The following is a 16,619-nucleotide window of genomic DNA, read 5'->3' as shown; positions in this document are numbered from 1 at the left end:
GTTTTACATGATATGAGACCTTTAAATAGCCATTTCAAATGTTCTATAAAAGACAGAAAAATAAAAAGGAAACAGACTCTCAGATATAGCATTACGCTCCGTCAGTCAGAATGCTAAAGAGCCTGTCCCTGTTGCGCAGTCCAAGTGACACGTGTACGTACACAGCGTGCGCCCCCTGCTCTGCTTCGACCACGACTGTGCGTTTTGACACCCAGCCGCCGCGCGGCCTGCTAGCTAGCGGACGCGACATGGTGAGTTTGTTGCAAAGTCAAAGTCTAGCGTTGTGTAGTTTGCCCTGGTTTGTCTGCTCCCATGTTGCCTGCTTTGTCCCGTTTCATCTTGTTCCACCTACCCGAGGGGATCACACACACTCACATACTGTACATATACACAGCAGAAACATAGTACTGCCCTCACAGCACATACATATACACAGCAGAAACATAGTACTGCCCTCACAGCACATACATATACACAGCAGAAACATAGTACTGCCCTCACAGCACATACATATACACAGCAGAAACATAGTACTGCCCTCACAGCACATACATATACAGAGCAGAAACATAGTACTGCCCTCACAGCACATACATATACACAGCAGAAACATAGTACTGCCCTCACAGCACATACATATACACAGCAGAAACATAGTACTGCCCTCACAGCACATACATATACACAGCAGAAACATAGTACTGCCCTCACAGCACATACATATACACAGCAGAAACATAGTACTGCCCTCACAGCACATACATATACACAGCAGAAACATAGTACTGCCCTCACAGCAAGCCGGCCGCGCCTCTGTCAGAGAAATCACTCATGCAAATCCAAAGGAGGGCTGTGTCATGTTTTGTGTCTTTTTTGTTTACTCAAAAAAAGTCAAGAAAAAGACAAGAAAAAAACGATTACCGTATATAGAGAGTTTGTTGCAAAGTCATGGAGGTCAAAAAAAGAAAAGAAAAGAAGAAAGAAAGAGAGATGTGGCAGCTTAGTTTCCCCCGCCGTCCACAGGGAAGGTCACTGTATCTAGGGGTAAATTTAGCTTCCAGACTCGGAGCCTGGCTCCAGACAGCAGACCACCAGTGACCCCTGCCTGGCAGAGACACTGTTGCACTCTTTTCCTCTTCAACACAGCCGAGCGCCCCGGCCTCTAACCATGGACCTATCAGTGCCTCTAACACAAACATGTCTGGCTGAGAATGAGTTCAATGTTAAAAACCCCCATGCTCTAATTCTGTCTTCTGCGAGCGACATTTAGATTCCAATCACAAACATCGACTTTGATCGCTCTCCTCGACGAGCGGATAAGAGATATCCGTCATCCGGTGGAGCGTTTTCTCTCCGGATCATTTGTGACGGTCTCGATTTTTGGCAGTGTCTGAAAAAAACGACCAGCTGTGCGAACTGCGAATGGCTAATGTGTTTGAAATGGAGCATCTCTCCAGCAAAACAATGAGTGTGTGCAGCCAGCGCCGCGCGCTGAGACGCTAATGACTGAATCACTGCTACACATTCAGGTTGAGTGTCACATTAATCACACGTTAATGCACCAGCGAGCAGAGTGGCTGAATAACACAAAGCCAGAGTAGATCTAGCCAGGCAGAGTAACACAAAGCCAGAGTACATCTATCCAGGCAGAATAACACAAAGCCAGAGTAGATCTATCCAGGCAGAATAACACAAAGCCAGAGTAGATCTAGCCAGGCTGAATAACACAAAGCCAGAGTAGATCTATCCAGGCAGAATAACATAAAGCCAGAGTAGATCTATCCAGGCAGAATAACACAAAGCCAGAGTAGATCTATCCAGGCAGAATAACACAAAGCCAGAGTAGATCTAACCAGGCAGAATAACACAAAGCCAGAGTAGATCTATCCAGGCAGAATAACACAAAGCCAGAGTAGATCTATCCAGGCAGAATAACACAAAGCCAGAGTACATCTATCCAGGCAGAATAACACAAAGCCAGAGTAGATCTAACCAGGCAGAGTAACACAAAGCCAGAGTAGATCTAACCAGGCAGGATAACACAAAGCCAGAGTAGATCTATCCAGGCAGAATAACACAAAGCCAGAGTAGATCTATCCAGGCAGAATAACACAAAGCCAGAGTAGATCTAGCCAGGCTGAATAACACAAAGCCAGAGTAGATCTATCCAGGCAGAATAACACAAAGCCAGAGTAGATCTATCCAGGCAGAATAACACAAAGCCAGAGTAGATCTAGCCAGGCTGAATAACACAAAGCCAGAGTAGATCTATCCAGGCAGAATAACACAAAGCCAGAGTAGATCTATCCAGGCAGAATAACACAAAGCCAGAGTAGATCTAACCAGGCAGAGTAACACAAAGCCAGAGTAGATCTAACCAGGCAGGATAACACAAAGCCAGAGTAGATCTATCCAGGCAGAATAACACAAAGCCAGAGTAGATCTATCCAGGCAGAATAACACAAAGCCAGAGTAGATCTATCCAGGCAGAATAACACAAAGCCAGAGTAGATCTATCCAGGCAGAATAACACAAAGCCAGAGTGGATCTATCCAGGCTGAATAACACAAAGCCAGAGTAGATCTAGCCAGGCAGGATAACACAAAGCCAGAGTAGATATATCCAGGCAGAATAACACAAAGCCAGAGTAGATATATCCAGGCAGAATAACACAAAGCCAGAGTAGATATATCCAGGCAGAATAACACAAAGCCAGAGTAGATATATCCAGGCAGAATAACACAAAGCCAGAGTAGATATATCCAGGCAGAATAACACAAAGCCTGATCTGTTGTTTGATACAGTGAGTGTGCTGGCTGTTTCTGATCTGTTGTTTGATACAGTGAGTGTGCTGGCTGTTTCTGATCTGGTGTTTGATACAGTGAGTGTGCTGGCTGTTTCTGATCTGGTGTTTGATACAGTGAGTGTGCTGGCTGTTTCTGATCTGTTGTCTGATACACTGAGTGTGCTGGCTGTTTCTGATCTGGTGTTTGATACAGCCGAACCTGCGTGGCCCCAGGCGTTTTGTGCAAAAGAGCTGTGAGCAGAAATCCAATAGAAAAAGCCAGCAGCAGTTTGGCTCCTTGGTAGTATATATATATTGTTTACTGGAGCAGCACGGCTGCTGCCCCCAGAGGCAGTAACGCCCCCCACACCCCCCCTCCGGGAAACACAGACACACAGACACACACACACAACATGTCAACGTGTGTGTGCATGGGCGTGCAAGTGTGTATGTGTGTGTATATGCACATGAGTGAGGGATTCAGAGAGAAACAGATAAAGCAGGTAAAGATCACAGTGTATATGTGTGTGTGTGTGTGTGTGTGTGTGTGTGTGTGTGTGTGTGTGTGTGTGCGTGTGTATGGGGGGGGGGTTCTGTGGCGCTCCCTCACTCACCCGATGTACTGCAGTGGATGGCTCTGGTGAATAACAATCCTACACGTGGGGCACGTGTTATTCTCCTCCAGGTACTTTACTAGACAGCTTCTGCAGACTGGAGAGACACACACACACACACACACACACACACACACACACACACACACACACACACACACACACACACACACACATAGAGAGAGCATATGGTTACTCTCCAAGCCTTCAGACAAACAACCATACTGTATGTCTCCGAGTCTCGTCAGTTTTCAGATACCCGTTTTCAAATGACAGAAATGTTTTCGTTCTTCAATTCAGCCAAAACCATAATCAGATTATTTGTGAGGACGATTAGTCTTGATGATCTGAGGAAGAGCTTATTCTCCCACACATCCGGCATCTTAAGTAAACATCTCACTTTCGACCACACAGCGAACAACAAGCACCGCTATTGGCTGCTGCATGTAATGTTGTGATCTAAGAAGGGGAGCGAGAGCATTATTAAAAGCGCGTGGCACACAGAAGTGTCACAACATGCTACAAAGACGCTGAGAGCGATAAAGCAAACACCCATAACAATCATAAAAGCATCATAGAAAACAAAGATGGGCGCCACGAACATCAGAGACGCACAACAAAAACAACACAGCAGCACCCACACACAAGAACAATATGTGACAATGACAATCCTGGGGAGAAGTGTGTGTGTGTGTGTGTGTGTGTGTGTGTGTGTGTGTGTGTGTGTGTGTGTGTGTGTGTGTGTGTGTGCGTGCGCTAGGGCTGGGCAATATAATCGATACGGCAATATATTGCGATATTTTATTTCCCGATACTGTATCGATACTTGGACGCCAAGAATCGCGATATTATTATTATTATTTTTTTTTTTTTGCAGGCCATGCCATGCCAGGCCTCTGCATCTGGTGATTCCCACCCCTAATCGATACTGTATCGATATTTCCCATATCGATGTGTTCAGTAACACTCAACACTCAGTAGTTTTGACTAAATTTGTCCACTAACTTATCAGTATAAAGTGATGTACATATTATTACACTACCTGGGTGGTACACAGTGTGTTGTATCTTTAGCTCTATTATTACATTTTTAGTCAATTCTGTAGAATATCGCAATATATCGCAATATGTATCGCATCGCAATATATCGTGATACAATCGTATCGTGACCCAAGTATCGTGATACGTATCGTATCGTGAGATCCTTGCCAATACCCAGCCCTAGTGTGCGCGTGCGCCTGCCTTCAGATGAATAAACCAAATTAACTGACTAATTTTAATTAATCTGGATTGTATTTGGTAGTAGTATTTTGGACGCATTTGGATTGACCTCTCACTCTCACCTAAGCCACTTTTCAGCCAATCAGGTGAGAGCCTTAAAAACAACACACACCTAAATACAGGGTGTATATATGAACCAGGACTGGAGTTGCTGGAAGTGAGTTGAACATGAACATCCTTATGGAGATCTGCCCGTTCTGTCAGAAGAGCTGCACTGAAGACGTGAAGTGAATCTGTGCGTCTCGGAGCCGGAGCTCCTTCCTCCCTGTGAGGGCCTTCAAATCAAAGCTGTCGTCTTAGTCTAGCCTTGGTGTGTGTGTGTGAGGTGGGCCGACCGGTCCTCTGTGGAGGAAGAGCTCCATCTGCTGGCTCACCTGGCTGCTGCATGGTCAAACTATTTTCATATGATGTTGCATTTAGGCATTCAGCAGACACTCTTATCTGGAAATAATGACACTGAATTTAACCGCAAAATAAGCTTTATACTGTGAACAAGAACATTACAAAGGACAAAAATATTCTGCAGCCACACTCCTGTGTTACTGCTTGTCCTGTAAACCTCCATGTGTAGAGCTTGAGCCAGGAAGTAGAGTGAACAATTCATCAAAAGAAAAATATAAATATAAATCACAATATGAATGCAATTTCTGCAATTCATCCAAACTGGATTTGTAAAGCAGTTGTTTTTTTCCATTACTCAAGTTGAATATTGGTGATAACTAAGGTTTCATCATACTCAACCTCCGTAAATCCTGCATGTTGACATCTATTTTTATTTTTATTATTATTATTGATTTTTTTACAAAATCCCTTCTCTTAAAAATATATATATTGAAGTTCTTAAAAACTTGTGATGATATGATTCACAATTTAAATCGCAATTGAATCACAATATTTCTGACAAATATTAATTCTGACAATTAGATTTTTTTCCTCACTATCTTTCAGCACTCCTAGGAACTGAGCCAGAACTGCCAGGGTCAGGGGTCAGAGCTCAGCATTCATCTGCTCATCCAGCCATATTAGCAGGAAGAAGTAATAACAATAATAAAACCTATCACTGGAGCTGAACTTGGTTCTTTCTTCACAATTTATCTGGGGAATATCATAGATCTCCTCTCCTGGTTCAAACTGTTAAGAGTCTAACCAGGGATGGCCTTTACTTTACGGGCCCCATATTGGCAAGGCCCAAGTCGGGGCCTTGCCAATATGGGGCCAAGTCTGACACGTAAGCGTTACGGTATCCGGCCCCTTTCCTCTCACTATGAACATGAATGACGTTGTCGGTGACGGTCAAAAATACAAACGAGTAAATTACCAAACTAAAGTAAAACACACAGTTCAAATAAACAATTATTTGGTCCTACCAGCCAGTACCAGGCCAAAAGTGCACCAATAACAAGAAAAATTACAGAAAAGAGCTAGACTGAATGGGCTCGCAATGCATGCTGGGAGGACGAGGATGTATTGGAGGTGGCCATCTCCGCAATGGGGGCGCACTCTGTTGGACAAACAACGTGCTGACGCCATAGATGGTTTTAACTTAACATAAACATTCTAAATTGCCCAGCTAGCTTACTTCCTGTTGCAGTGCTTGCCAATACAACAGCTGAGAGGAAATAAGCTAGGTTTCAAACTGTTGCCTAGCAACACAATTCCCTGAAAACCGTCTATAGTCAAATAGACAAATGGGGCGGCATTAGCTCAGGAGGTAGAGCTGTCGCGTGGGAATCGGAAGGTTCCCGGTTCGAGGCTGGCTCCCACCCGGCAGTGTGTCGAAGTGTCCTTGAGCAAGACACTGAACCCCTAACTGCTCCCGATGAGCAGTTAGCACCCTGTATGGCTGTAGACGCCGGCGGTGTGTGAATTTGAGGGTGAATGTGAGGTATTCATGTAAAAGCGCTTTGGGTAGTCGATAGACTATATAAAATGCGCTCTATACTGTAAATACAGTCTATTTACCAAAACTAAATCTGCATGTGCATCACTACTGAAATAGGCCCCGAGATGCAAAGGGCCGTCCTGCTGGAGACCACTACCCAGCATGAACGGTCCCAGCAAACCTCTTCCTTCAGAGAGGTTGAAGCTGCAGAATCTGTGAGGCTTAAGTTAAGTTCTTTTGCCAGTGCCTTGGTCAGGGGCACTGACAGGAGTATTAACCCTAACAATACAACACAAACACAGCATATCTTTAGACTGTGGGAGGAAACCAGAGTGTGCCCGGGGGAAACCCACGCAAACACAGTACGGGGGAGAACATGCAAACTGCACAAAGAAAGACTAGGTGGAGATTCAAACCCACGACCTTCTTGTGTTGAAGGCGACGGTGCTGCTAACCAACGCTGCGCCACCGTGCTACAGAATGTGTGAAGGCTTCGCTGGTTCTACAACACGTCTCTGGCTGGACTGAGGAGGAGAGGGAGGCAGCGATGAGAGAAGCTTCTGCTCTGAAACTGTTACGCTCAGTCAGTACAGCTTGGCAGAGTGCCAGGCAGCCGCGGCCGGGCCTGAAGTGATTTCCAGCTACACCTCCCATCTGAGGCGTTTAGCCAGCAGCCTGGCCCTGGAGCACTCAGAGAGTGAGCGCACACACGCCACATTAGGCTTCAACACCCCCAGCACCAATAAGTGGTGCCAATCGACCGGTCCACCGCGTCAACTGCCCGATCACGTGACGACCGGCTGCCCAGTCACATGACAGGCGCACAATCGTTATATACGCTCGTGTATCATTGGACAGCAGCTGGACAGTCTTTACCGGTACAGAGAGACTCGGTCAGCTCATTTCTCTCCTCTCTGAACAGAAAGTGTTTGATTAGTGGATTCACTTCCTATTTTCAGCTGTTAATAAACACTTTGAGAGCTCACTCTTCTCTTTCTGAATGATGACGCGCTCTGCGGTGTCTCTATCCGCACACTGCAAAAGATTGTCTATCTCCGAGGTGATGACTTTACTCGACGGTAAACGAGGAGAGACTGAAATCGTGCGACCCGCCGTTTACTTTTTGACCGCCCCCGTTACCGCCCGCGCCAACGTGATTACCGCACGCTCCCGCGAGATTTGCGCTGGGTCCCGCGGGAGTCCCGTCCCGTCGCGCCCCTCTCTGAGGAGAAGGGCTAGACTGGTTGGAGCTGACAGAAAGGTGACAGTAAAGGTGCGTTCACACCGACCCATTAAAGTTTTTCGCTGGCATCGAGTTTACATACAAAGTCAATGCAAACGAGCGATTGAGCGTATATACACCCGGGAGAAAAATCACTGGGCGTCCGAGCGATAGAGGCAGAGCGATAGGGCGAAAATTCGCTCGTCGCCCCGAGATGAAATATCCCAACTCGAGCGAAATTTCGCTGGCAACAGTCGCTTGCTTCTCAACGCTGATTGGCTGCCGTGTGAGTCAAGGATCACACTGGCTTGGAACAAACCGCTGGTTTATTAGTGTGGCAACAAACCGCATTGACAGGCTGACAGCTGACATGAAGAGAAGTCTGTACTACCGGTATTCACCTTATGTAGCCACACCCATTTGACCTGGTTGTGTGGTCGTGTGACGACTTCCGGCTAAAAAAAGAAAAAGAAAATGGCTGCGCTGCTCCAATATCATCTAACCCAATTGTATGTAACATGCCAAATAAAAGCAAACGGCAATGTCTAAGAATGCAACGCCATGTAACTGGCTCGTTAAGTCTCGCATTCCAGGGAATTACGTTAACGTCTGCGTAAGACGTAAATGGCGCGAGCGCTCGGAGGAGAGAAGACTATCTGAAGCTTTCTTTGTTGGAGTCCAGGTATGTTTTACAAGAAAGTGCTCGTCATTGTCGATGATAACGTTATCTGACCTGGCTAACAGTGGATACTCGCTTGCTTGCCGTGTGTACCGAGCTCAAAGTAGTAGGCTACATTCTTTGTTTTACCCCCTGCACTGTCCGCTATGACGTTCTTTCATATTTGGCGCCGTGACCGCCGGAAGTGTTAAGACGACCCGGAAGAATTTGGCCCACCCCAGCATCTGAACATAAGGTGAATGGATACACAAGCTCGCGTTAGGAGCACGCTGATAGGCTTAGCTTGTAAACAACTACGGTGGCTCGTAGTGGACAAACATCATGACATTGCGTTTTCATCCTGTCTAACGTTAGCCCCCAGATGTCCGTCAATTCTTGTGCCCGTTGACGAGCGATTTAAACCCAGCGACAGAACGATTCCAAAGGGTTGAATGGAGCGACAGGGAGAAACATTTCTATCTCGGTGTGAAGTTGCACACAGCTTTACTCAGATCATCTCTTTACAGCTGTGGTGAGCAGAAAAGCATCTCAGAACGTAGAGGCGGATGTCACTTTGTTAGCCGGTCGACACTGAGCTGAAAGCTGACCTACCCAGAGTTAGTATTTTTTTTTTTAACCTTTATTTACCCAGGCAAGCAAGTAAGAACAATTTCTTATATACAAAAGCAGCCTGACAAAAAGCAAGGGCCTTTTGGGGGAAGGGGGTGGGAGGCTGAAATAAAAACAAGGTTATATAAATACAAGTAAAAACTTACAGTAGTAATAGGAGCATACTATATACAAACACAGGCTACAATAACAATAAGAGAGAGAGAGAGAGAGAGAGAGAGAGAGAGAGAGAGAGAGAGAGAAGGGGAGAGAGAGTATTAAAGGAACATTCCGCCCATTTTCAACCAGCTTTGTATCATTAGAACATCAGTAGTGTATCAGAAAACTGTAAACGGTTTTGAAGTCTGTCATTTAATTTGACAGTTATTGAGTGTTAAAGTGTGGACCAGTGACATCACTGGTCCACACTAACTCAAATTAATAACTCATTAACTCAAATCAACTCTCAATAACTGTCAAACTATTCATCATTCATCTAGTTTGACAGTTATTGAGAGTTGATTTGAGTTAATGAGTTATTAATTTGAGTTAGTGTGGACCAGTGATGTCACTGGTCCACACTTTAACACTCAATAACTGTCAAATTAAATGACAGACTTCAAAACAGTTTACAGTTTTCTGATATACTACTGATGTTCTACTGATACAAAGCTGGTTGAAAATGGGCGGAGTGTTCCTTTAAGGTGTTCTAAATAAATTGCGGGGTGAGTGTATATTCATTACTGACTTGTTATGAATTCCATATTATTAGAAACCGTATATTGGAAGGAAACCATAGATTAACAATCATTGCAATCTACTTTTCGAGCACCTTCGAGGCCCAATTCCCTCAAATTCACGGCACAGTTTGAGACACGGACTGCTTTGCTTAACGTTAGCTTTCCTCGCTTGCGTGCTGCCGTTTAACCTGCATCGTTCCACTCCAGTCACTCATGCACGCACGTGACCATCACACTTTCTGCAGGCAGGTGGCGCAGGAAACAAGGACGCACAGATGGGGGGGGAGACACACGCAGACAATGGGAGACACACGCAGACAATATATAAGTAAGGGATAATGTATACTGAGCCGGTGATTACTGTGGAAATAATGACCGACAGGTGAATGATTTAGCCCGACGCGCAGCGGAGGGCTTAATATTCACCTGAAGGTCATTATTTCCAGTAATCACCGGCTCAGTATACATTATCCCGCTTAGAACACGGCCTACAACTAAATCATTCAATAATCTGACAAAAATAATTATTCAAATAGATTTTTTAATAGCGTTTTCAACACAAAGCGGTTTCATTCGTAATTGGCACACAAGACACCACAGCTGCAACTGGTTGGCCTAATTAGTAGCGTCTGCGGACAAAATGCTCTTACCAACTGATTAATCCAGGTGTGGCAGAGCAGCGGTCGGTTGTCGAGAAATAATGACCGGTGAATATTGTTGATTGACCAATCAGAATCGAGTATTCGAGAGAGCCGTGTTCTAAGTCAATATAAGGCACTTTCAATAATGACCCATGTCAACACTTTCAAGGCCTTGACCCCCCCCCTGCCAATTCACAAACAAAGGATTTCAAGGACCCATGTAGTCTCGGCTCCCAGACGTTTGGTGAGCTGCGCCACCAAACGTCCGGGAATTTCACTGTCAGAAACTGTCTGTCCGAGCCCGGCGAGAACGGCCGGCAGCAGACACGCCTACATTTATTATTAGAATTTTATTTGGTAGCGGCAATGCCATTTATCATAGTCCTAACACAGAGCATGAAGCTGATATGCTCCAAACAAAATTTATAGCTGTGGTTTATTTTACAATAATTTTTCCTACCCGGAAGTGGTCCGCTTGCTACTGTGAAGTCATCAGCAGGCTCTGTAACGTTAGCCTCGGGAGTCGGGCTTATCGCTGGGGGAAAGACCTCTAACCGCCGGTGCCGGATGAAACACGTCCTATTAACAGGTTATGTTTGTTTCTAAGTGATTCATATGTTTCTCCGCAAATGCGACGATGTTTTAGCGAGACACCGGTTCTGCATGAGAACTGCCCCCAGAAAGCAGGCCCGCCCACAACACTCATGATTGGTTCTCCGATGCAAGGCTTCCAACAGCGCCACCTAACGTTATGCAAAGATTTAAATAGTAATATTCTCAGTCTTACAGGACTGAAACGGATTAAGACTGAGGGCTGAGTCTAGGACCCATGTGGACCCTGACAAGAGTGTGTGATGTGTGATTGTAACAAAACAAAAAAGCATTAATATGCAAGATAGAAAGAGAATAGGTGAGTAGGGAGCTGAGAGAGAAAGAAAAAAGAAAAGAGCAAGACCGCAGAATGGACCCTTCTCACGGGGGCCATTTTGTGTCGAAAAGGCAGGAGAAACACAGGTGCAAGCAAAACACTAATGAGGGTTTCCAACTTCCATGATTGGAATTTGGAAACCCTCATTAGTGTGTTGCTTGCACCTGTGTTCATCCTGCCTTTTCGGCACAAAATGGCCCCCGTGAAATGGGTCTATAGAAAGAAAGAAAAAGGTTGAGAAAGTGAGAGTGAGACACTAGAGGGAGACAGAGAGAGGGGAGAGAGAGAGTGTGAGTGTGTGTGTGCGTGTGTGAGTGAGAGTGTGTGTGTGAGGAGAGAGAGCACGACAGAGAGAAAAGAGAGAGAGAGAGAGAGAGAGAGAGACTTACAGGTGTGTAAGCACTCTGTGACGGTGGTGGCGTCGATCAGGTAGCCCTCACACAGGCGACAGGTGATGTGGGCGTTGATGTCCCACAGCTTGATCTTCCTCGTCATCACGTCGGGGGTCTGTTGAGGAAGGACACCACACACACAAAAAAGGTCAAGGTCAAGGTCAGGTCAGGGTCAAGGTCACTTTATTGACCTCCTGTGGGAGAAATGTGTCTTGGGTTAGAGGGAAAAATAATAGTAATCCATTACTTTACAGTACATGCATCACGATATTAGCTGCTTTTTATTCTGCTGTCGTCGTCACAAATGAGACAATTGACGGTGGCAGTTTCACAAGCTCTCCATCCAAATTGTTGTTTGAACTTTGTAATGACATCATCATATTGCAGTTTACATTATAGGGAGCTATTGGCATTGCTGAAAGATTTGTGGCTCAGAAATCAACAGAATTCTGCATCTGCACAGACTCAGTCACTTTGTTCTCAGCGCATGTTGATTTCTCACATCACATTGTGGTTGAATCATGTCTTGGGGTAAGCACATGGTCCTCCTGAGCCTACAGCATACCCAGTCCAAAATTTTGCTATTTACGGTAGCTCTGTTAGCAAGTCATACTTGTAAACCACTTTTTCCCTGCCTTCCTTCCTCCCTGCAGTTACTGCTGGAATACTTTGTAGGCTACACGTAAGCTAAGGCCATGTGCATCATTATCTTGATTGGTTTCCCAAATCTGATTTGGGAGTGTGTCCGCACTGCCACAAATCTGATTTGGGCAAGTGTTCAAGTTGGATCTGTGTGTCCAGACCTCCATATGTGGTTTGGGACAAGTGACACAAATCAAACTTGGAGCGTCGTCCAGACTCATAAAACCAATCTGGATAGAATCATTAATAGGTCATTAAAGTTCACAAATCAGAGTTGGCCTCCTAGTCTGAACATGGCCTTAGTCACAGAGGAAGTTAACAGCATTTCTGAAAACATGTTGCGACAGCGCGCAGGCTGCAACACGCTGAGAATACAGGTATTAAAAAAGATCTTAAAATCCTTGATGGCTGATAACTCTCAGTTTGGTTTAATTCCCCCTTAGGTGACCTCCAAGGAAAGAAGGACTATGTTGTCTTTGTGTATTCTGCTTCGGTATGAGCTGAATGTAGAACACATAGCTTCAGCCAAGGAATAAGATTGATGAAAGATGTGCTCAAACATAATGCCGAGCGTTCCAATAAAACATGGCTAGGTGCAGTTTGCTACGCCGACTCTTGCGATTACCAGGAATGAGTTTGCTTGTTTTCAATTCTGATGCGTGCCGTGTATATACTGTCTATATATACTACTACTCTATAAAGAAACATTTACACATGCAATGGCAACCGTTGAATAAAAACACTTCAGACCGTCACAGTACACATGATGCACATGTTACATTGTAGTGCTGCTGTTGCATCACTGTTGCATCTTTCATCACAAACAGCCTCCCAGGTATTCTAACACCTCACTGAGACAACAACCCGTCTCCACGGAGTGACATTATATTCAACACCGAGGTGCCATTTTGTCAAGCAATGTATCACCAATAAGGGAGGTAGGAAAATAGATACATACAATGATTCACTGCTGGCAGGAAAAGGCCTGTTCCCTGTTGTGGATTTTAAACCAGTCAGAGCAGAGAGGCAGGCTAAAAACAGACAGAGCGGAGAGGCAGGCTACAAACAGACAGAGCGGAGAGGCAGGCTAGAAACAGACCGAACAGACAGAACAGAGAGGCAGGCTACAAACAGACAGAGCGGAGAGGCAGGCTAGAAACAGACTGAACAGACAGAGCGGAGAGGCAGGCTACAAACAGACAGAACAGACAGAACAGAGAGGCAGACTAGAAACAGACAGAACAGAGAGGCAGGCTACAAACAGACAGAGCGGAGAGGCAGGCTAGAAACAGACCGAACAGACAGAACAGAGAGGCAGGCTACAAACAGACAGAGCGGAGAGGCAGGCTAGAAACAGACCGAACAGACAGAACAGAGAGGCAGGCTACAAACAGACAGAGCGGAGAGGCAGGCTAGAAACAGACAGAACAGACAGAGCGGAGAGGCAGGCTACAAACAGACAGAACAGAGAGGCAGGCTAGAAACAGACAGAACAGAGAGGCAGGCTAGAAACAGACAGAGCGGAGAGGCAGGCTAGAAACAGACCGAACAGACAGAACAGAGAGGCAGGCTACAAACAGACAGAGCGGAGAGGCAGGCTAGAAACAGACTGAACAGACAGAGCGGAGAGGCAGGCTACAAACAGACAGAACAGACAGAACAGAGAGGCAGACTAGAAACAGACAGAACAGAGAGGCAGGCTACAAACAGACAGAGCGGAGAGGCAGGCTAGAAACAGACCGAACAGACAGAACAGAGAGGCAGGCTACAAACAGACAGAGCGGAGAGGCAGGCTAGAAACAGACCGAACAGACAGAACAGAGAGGCAGGCTACAAACAGACAGAGCGGAGAGGCAGGCTAGAAACAGACAGAACAGACAGAGCGGAGAGGCAGGCTACAAACAGACAGAACAGACAGAACAGAGAGGCAGGCTACAAACAGACCGAACAGACAGAACAGAGAGGCAGGCTACAAACAGACAGAGCGGAGAGGCAGGCTAGAAACAGACAGAACAGACAGAGCGGAGAGGCAGGCTACAAACAGACAGAACAGAGAGGCAGGCTAGAAACAGACAGAACAGAGAGGCAGGCTAGAAACAGACAGAACAGAGAGGCAGGCTACAAACAGACAGAACAGAGAGGCAGGCTACAAACAGTCAGAACAGAGAGGCAGGCTACAAACAGACAGAACAGAGAGAACAGACAGAACAGAGAGGCAGGCTAGAAACAGACAGAACAGAGAGGCAGGCTAGAAACAGACAGAACAGAGAGGCAGGCTACAAACAGACAGAACAGAGAGAACAGACTGAACAGAGAGGCAGGCTACAAACAGTCAGAACAGAGAGGCAGGCTACAAACAGTCAGAACAGAGAGGCAGGCTACAAACAGACTGAACAGAGAGGCAGGCTACAAACAGTCAGAGCGGAGGGGTAACATGCTGCGACAGCTCAGCTGCTGAGTCAGGCCTCAACACATGGAAAGAACAAAGATGGTGAAAGCAGTGACTTGCTATAACTGATTCTATGAGTGAGTAACTGACTGACTGACTGACTGACTGACTGACTGACTGACTGACTGAGAGCAACACCATCGACCACTGACAGTCACTGGAGCTCAAGATGATCATGTTATGTTATTATATTATGTTATGTTATATTGTATTATATATTGTATTTTATGTTATTAGTTGACAACGGCTGAACTTTTGGCGTCGCTGGCAGTCGACGGCCAATTGACTTCAGCGCTTCTTAGTTTCCCGACGGATGTGATTTTGTTCCATGAACAACAGATCTGCCCAACAAGTTCTACATGAACAAGAAGGTGATTCCAGCTTCCCAGTTCTCTACAACTTCTATTTGAACGACGACAAGAATAAACCTCTCAAAAACAAAAAGTTTGGAGAGCGGCTGCATCCATCATCGGGGTTGATGGAAAGCTCTGACACCCCCCCCCCCCCATATATTTTTGATCAGAGCTACATAATTACAGTTATATGAACTCAATCAACATGATGTAATGTGATTTCATAATTTGCCTATTCAACAGCATAGATGAAACTGGAGCCCCTCACACCAAGCTGAGTGACTTGCTTGTTTGATGGAGTGTGTGACAGGTTGACTGTCTTACCAAGAGCCTGAATGACTGGCGTTGTGTGACTAGTGTGACAGACAGATGTAAACATCAGCTACTGGCCAGGTAACGGTTAGTTGTGGTGGCTGCGGAGGAGGCTCTGTTCTGTTCTGAAAATCTCATTGTGGTTATATTGTCAACGTGGCTTGTCGCTGGGATGAGGATCATGATACAGGCAGTGGCAGGCAGCCTAAAGGTTAGAGAAGCGAGCTTGTGAACAGTCATCGGTTCAATCCCCGGGACCGGCAGGATAAATCTGGGTGGGGAAAGTGAAAAGGCAGCGCTTGCCCCTCCCTCATTACCACCACTGAGGTGCCCTTGAGCAAGGCCCTTAACGCCAAACCGCTCCAGTGGAGCTGCTCAGTGGCCAGCAGATCAGAGTGTGGATATACTGGTCAGCTTCCAGTCATGAATGTGTGTGTGAGAGTGAACAGTGGGGGGCGCTCCTGAAAAAGAGAGCATTGCTCTCAGTGAGACTCCACCTATATATATTGACTGATTCTATGCTGCTAAATTCCCATTTAAGACATGGCTAGTGGGAAGCTATTACCTCTATAGTCTGCTTTTGAATCTGGTCAACAAACTCAGAACTAGGTTTGCATAGTCTCGATTGCCACAGGACTTAATTGTAGTTAATTGTATCACTTTCCCAGAATGTCTTCCTTAACTGTAGAAGCCCTGACCAGGAGACAAGCAAAGCAGTATGTTTTGGCTCTGTGGCTCATCTTACCCCTAACGCCGCCATGTGGTGACTGATGGTGTGGCGGCCACGTCTCTTCCTGTGCTTGTGTGGCGGACGGCGTTAGCTCCGCATCATGGACAGCCTCTCATCGGAGCCTATGGAGAGGAGAGAGAGAAGCACGGCTGTTAGACCTAAGCCTAAACTCAAGCCTAAACTCAACATTTACATGCAAGATCCACTCAGCATTAGGAACACAATTTATGTTATTTCTTTGAATGAAAATCAGCATCATGTGACTGTATCGCATAATTGAGGTCAGGAAGTAGGCCACACAGTGGCTGCTTCTTCAAGCCACAAAATTCACCGTGCCATTTCTCCGTTTCACTTGCCAACTAGGTTTTGAGGATACCTCTGA

General features: G+C 45.8%; 1 protein-coding gene across 1 annotated transcript in view; it reads right to left on the bottom strand.

Annotated features, from left to right (window-relative positions):
• pcgf3 (polycomb group ring finger 3) overlaps positions 1–16,267 on the bottom strand; it is a gene marked incomplete at its 5' end in the record, with an annotated part of 39,893 nt that extends 23,626 nt beyond the window's left edge. Inside the window, 3 exons of the mRNA XM_083651599.1 lie at positions 3,400–3,496; positions 11,749–11,866; positions 16,253–16,267. Of these exons, the coding sequence (XP_083507725.1) occupies positions 3,400–3,496; positions 11,749–11,866; positions 16,253–16,267 (230 nt within the window). The remainder of the gene's footprint in view (positions 1–3,399; positions 3,497–11,748; positions 11,867–16,252) is intronic.
• Positions 16,268–16,619: the final 352 nt, after the last annotated feature.

This window comes from Poromitra crassiceps (assembly GCF_964638095.1).
Source record: "Poromitra crassiceps genome assembly, chromosome: 15".
NCBI classification, from domain to species: domain Eukaryota; kingdom Metazoa; phylum Chordata; class Actinopteri; order Beryciformes; family Melamphaidae; genus Poromitra; species Poromitra crassiceps.
Note: the sequence above shows the minus strand (reverse complement) of the source record. Positions and strands in the feature narration are given on the sequence as shown.